At 36.3% G+C, this 5,335-nt stretch overlaps 1 protein-coding gene across 3 annotated transcripts in view; it reads left to right on the forward strand.

The window, feature by feature from the left end:
• Positions 1-4,753, forward strand: part of Ube2w (ubiquitin conjugating enzyme E2 W) — a 57,329-nt gene extending 52,576 nt beyond the window's left edge. For all 3 annotated transcript variants that reach the window (XM_005361868.2, XM_013351884.2, XM_013351886.2), the window contains exon 6: positions 2,943-4,753. In XM_005361868.2, coding sequence (XP_005361925.2) covers positions 2,943-2,956 — 14 coding nt within the window. In that variant the 3' untranslated portion in view covers positions 2,957-4,753. The remainder of the gene's footprint in view (positions 1-2,942) is intronic.
• The last annotated feature ends 582 nt before the right edge of the window (positions 4,754-5,335 follow it).

Here is a 5,335-nt window from a genome sequence, read left to right on the forward strand (position 1 = left end):
TGTAGACCAGGCTGGTCTCGAACTCACAGAGATCCGCCTGCCTCTGCCTCCCGAGTGCTGGGATTAAAGGCATGCGCCACCATTGCCCGGCTATTTTTTCTGTTTTGCTGTTAGCCTTTCACTTCATATTATTTGCCTGTGTTGATGTGTTTTTTTTTTCTAGTCTTGTGTCCTTAGTGCTATTCGGGGAGATGAGTTTGCAGTGTAGTGACTTTCATTCTTGTGGGACAGATGGGATGCCCCTTCTCTGGTTCTCACGTCTCCATCAGCCAGTGAAGTCAGCTATGGACCTCTGAAGCCAACAGTTTGTGTTGTATTGGAGAATGGGATTTTAGTAGAGGCTTTGGTAGTTCCTTCCAAAGAAGACTGAAATTATCATTATGAGATTTTTTTTTCAAGGTATTATATGGCCACAGGTATTTTAGCTGTGAGGTTAAAGACTGTTAATGGTTTTTCACAACTTTCTATATTTCTGTATATTTGTCTTGACCCAAAATAAGTTTTATGCCTTTGTTCCCATGTGTATGTCTGTCTTAATACCTTGTAAATAATCTTTGCATATAATTAAAAATTATGTGCTATATTCCTTGAAGGTATTTTGTTTTCTTGTTTGGTTTCACCTCTTAGTTAGGGAAAGTGGAGTTAGTTTTGGCTCATCCCCATGTTGATGCCAGTTTATTTGCAGACCTTATTACATGTATTTATTGGGGAATTAGAAACTTTTAAGTCCCTGTGAGTCCTGTTATTAGAGATCATTCAGTTCCAGCTTAAGAACTTAGTTCATTTCCACAGAGCTAAGATGTTCAAGGCAGGTAGAACCATATCAGACCTAAATTATTTTAACATTTGATCCAAGATGGAAATTCGGGTATAGAGAATAGCTTTAGGGACTTTATAATCATTTTAGTAGCCCATTCTGCAGAAGTCTACTATGTTGAGAACCTTCCAGAACAAACAACCTCTAATGAAGGTAAATTTGTGCTGCCATCTAAAACATGCGGTATGTCTTTAGAGTTACAAGCTTGTTTCTACTGTACTAAATAGCATGCTTGATTCAGTTTACTTTCTTACTGTATATATTGTTGTCTATACATTCTAAAGTTTGTCTCAGTGCTGTGGTATATTAGATAGAATTCAGGGCCACACTGTGACTTAGAGTTTTAAGTCTGATGAGTTGTGGTGTTTATCTCAATAAAATAACTTTATTGAGCTGGCATTCCTATAATCTTATTTACTTCAGGGGCCGTTGTGGGCAGATTGTCAGCTTAAGGCTCTCCTGGACAGTTCAGTAAGAACCCGTCTAAAAAACCCCACTCATTCATACACACCAACAAAACAAAACAAAAAAAAAAAAACCAATACACATATATACATGCACACACACAAATCCCAAACATACACACATACACACATAAAATACAAATCCCACCCCAATACTAAGAAACAAAACAATCCAAAATCCAAACACACACACACAAAATTAAAACATTGTTTATTTGAGAAACATCTTCATATTTCTGTTTGGTTTACATTCATCACAAACATATGTTCTTCCAAATCTACAGAAATAGGTACTTTGATATGAAACATACAAGATATAAATTCTTCATTTGTTTTTTGTCTTCAGTGTGTTCTTTTTCATTGAAGAGTGTAGTCATGCCAGCTAGCACATGTCTTTCATCTTAGCACTTAGGATCTCGATGCAGGAAGGTGATCTCGAAACCTGCCCTGGCTACTCAGCAAAGTTGAGACCAGCTTGGGCTGTATGAACCCTGTCTCAAAAAATGTCATATTTTGGTGTGTGTGTGTTGTTTATGCTCTCAAGGGTAAGAAAGGGCTTGAATAACGTAAGTTGTGAGCTGCCCAGCATGTGTACTGGAGGAGCACTCCCCTCCAAGCCGCCCCTCCAGCCCTTTTGTCCTGTTTTGATAGAAGGTCTCCCTATGTAGCCCAGACTAGCTGCATACTTAAAATCTCTTGGGCTCTTTGTCTATTGTTTTTGCTAGATTTGGGTCTAGGGCTATATACTTGCTTATTTTTTATTTTTAAATTATTAAACTATGCCCAAGGTTAGGAAAGTACTGTGCCACTGACCTATATCACCAAGTCATGATTTATTCTTAAAATCTTATTTTACCATGAATAAAATCCATGAATTCCCCTAACATAACGGTCTCCATTTGATGTTTATCCGTGGAAATTTTATTATCACTACATCAGCCTTGACATGGAATTATTTGGGAAACATTTGGCCAGTGTTTTCTGAGTTCTCCCTGTAACCGCTTTCACAGCTCTTAGGAGTGTCACTAGCTGGCAGCCTCTTTCTGAAAGGAACTCCTCAGATTCCTCAGATACAGTTTTGTGAAATAAGTCATGGACACTACAGTTATGTACTATCTAAGTATAATAAGCTGGGGCCACCAGAAGGGATTACAGAACCATTCTTTGGGGTTTTAAATCACCTTGCGCATGTATATATACTTCTTAAAATTAGTGTCCTGAAGGGACATTAACAGCATTGAATACCTATTGATTGATTTGAAACTTGTATCTTCTTGTTGAAGAGTTGCCTCATAGACTGCAAACACGTGATACATTATTTTGAGTAAAATGGCATGACTGTTTTAGTATCGCTTATAGACAGACTCTTAAGATGTGTTGAAATACATACTGCATTAGCATAGCAATTTCTTGTTTTAAATTAAACTGATATACTAATCAAATATTTTAAAGTTCTTGCAAACTCTCATTCCTTGAAAGAATAAAGGTTGGTTTGCTTGTCACTATATGATTAAATGCACATTTTTATTTGTAACGACTGAGAGAGGCAAGTTACATCAGCCATGTTCTTACTACTTGATTTTATTTCTACATGAGATTAACTTGTAAATTACTTACACATGCTTAACTTTTTAATTATCTTTTTTCTTCTTTTCTTAAAGATGATACTTGTTGATGCCACTGTTATCATCCTCGTAGCAGAAGATAGTCCTACTGAGAAAATGAGCACTTTGATCATTCAGTCTTTGAACTTTAACCTTTGACTGGAAGTGACCTATAGGCAATGAAGACTACTTCCTTTTACTGCATTTTTACTCGTGTGCATTCTGGGCGCATGTTGATCGCTGGCTCAGTCCAGGCAACTGACATGCTTTATTAGTCATACAGTATTAATGCAGGTGTCAGGAAATGTCAAATGTAATTCCATTTTTTATTTTTATTTTTTTAAGCTTTTGGAAAAGTTCCAGGTCCTCATGTATTGTGCAATAACAGTGACTTCCTCGGTGGTCTGGGGACGTTCATTGCCGGCAATGGACGTTATAACAGGAAGAATTTTCTTAACTCCTGCCACTTGGTGATTAATGCATGATAGGGCCTATGAAATGAATCTATCGGTTATCGTGGGATTAGAAAGGAAGTGAGGGATCCAATATTACATTGAAAGTCACCCCAACTCTTTATATTTGGATTCTATGCACTGTGACCCTAAGGCTAACAGCATGAAATGACATGCATCTTTACAGGACCGTAAGAAAGATCATTGTGTATTTATTAATTGTTTATATCTGCTGTCAAATTGTTTTGACATGGAAAGTTTTCAAGGAACATTGGCAGAGAGGTACAATATGTTATCCCTATGGTGAAAATAAATTCATTTGTTGTATATAGTCCTCAATCTCTGAAGTGAAGGTGTGAATAATAATAGGGTGTGAATGGTTTAACCAAGGCTTTATTTTGGAAGTAAAAAATTGGCAGTGATGCTTAAATTACTGCCACCCATCATTTGGGCCTGTTTTTTTTCCCCCAAGTATATTACACTCTGTTACTTCCTGCTAGCCATCAGCATGAGCCCTACTGCCTAAACACTATTTCATTTATTTATGTTTGGAAATCCATAAACATTTTTGTTTGTAATCTTGTTTCTTTTGTTACATTTTAAGTTGTTTGAATGTTACAGTACTTTAATTGAAAGACTTTTGTCAAGTTTTTTTCTTGTAAATTTTCTTTACTTGTATCATCTTGTCCTTCAATCCTGTACCCTAAAATGAGAAATACATTTTTGACAGAGGCTTAATGTTTTAACAAAAGAGTGTGGACATTTTTATTTTAAGATTTTGACAAAAGAACTCCATAAAATGATATGTTTGCAGATTTGTCTCACACAACCATACAGGTTTTCTTGGAAGAATTTGTTTTATTTGTTGAAAAGATTTTGCTTACCTCTAGATGAAGTTTTTCTGTCTGTCTGTACTTGTCTATCTATCTGTCTATATCTAATCTATAAGACGGTTGTTGGAAAGATTCCATTCTAAGTACCATTTCCATGTAAGTTAATGATGCTACAACTAGGTCTTTTTAAGAAGCAATTAATGTATTTTATAAATTACCTTTTCACATATGCAAGCTCTGTTTCTATGACAATGTCATTTTTACTAATGCCTTACTGTTGCACTCTTCGAATATCCTACAGTGAATCTATTCATCGATTGGGGCTTAAAAACTAAAGCCAGTTGGCCGAAAGGTCTGACATATGTACCCCCTAAGATCATCCAGCTGATGATTGGGAAAGAATATTTTAAAAATTGTTTTTAATCTCTGTGTAGATGACATTTTGTAGCTTTGTACATGTTGTTAATTAAGGGCATATAATTTTACACTCTAAAAGATAACTGCTGAACTCAGGGGTGGGTAGACTTCAAAAATATGTCTGCTGTAGAAATAACTTGAAAAAAATTAAAATTATGGCCAGCCACCAAATTGTGGAGCCTGTTTATACTGCTAGGTAGCAGTGGTCATTTGTTAAAGATGTAATCATTTTCTTCTGTCGACGGGATGTGCATGAGTTCTCCCAGTGATCATTGTTAGTTTTATTAGTTGGCCTATTTAAGACAAAAAAAATCTTTAAATTCTTAGTTTTCCACTGCTTTTAATATGGAATTATAGCTCTAAATTAGGTGTCCCCATGTTTTATGTCGCTGCTCTAAAATACTAAATAGCTTGATTTTTTTTTCAGGGTAGGGTGGGGCAACACGGGGAGCTCTTCTATGTTCGTAGTCCTCTTACTAAAATCCTCCCATGGGAAGTGACCTGTGATGCTTATTCACCAAAGGAATCGATACACCAGGCCAGGCATTAGCAGTGCAGTAGCGTCAGGTGCCAGCTCGAGTTGTCTTTACGACAGTGTTCTAATACACCTCTGTATGTACAGATCTAGCACATGGATTCAGTGTTTTAATATACCTCTGTATGTACAGATCTAGAACACGGATTCAGTGTTTCAATATGCCTCTGTATGTACAGATCTAGAACACGGATTCAGTGTTTCAATATGCCT

This window comes from Microtus ochrogaster, linkage group LG5, assembly GCF_000317375.1.
Source record: "Microtus ochrogaster isolate Prairie Vole_2 linkage group LG5, MicOch1.0, whole genome shotgun sequence".
In the NCBI taxonomy this organism is placed as follows: Eukaryota; Metazoa; Chordata; class Mammalia; order Rodentia; family Cricetidae; genus Microtus; species Microtus ochrogaster.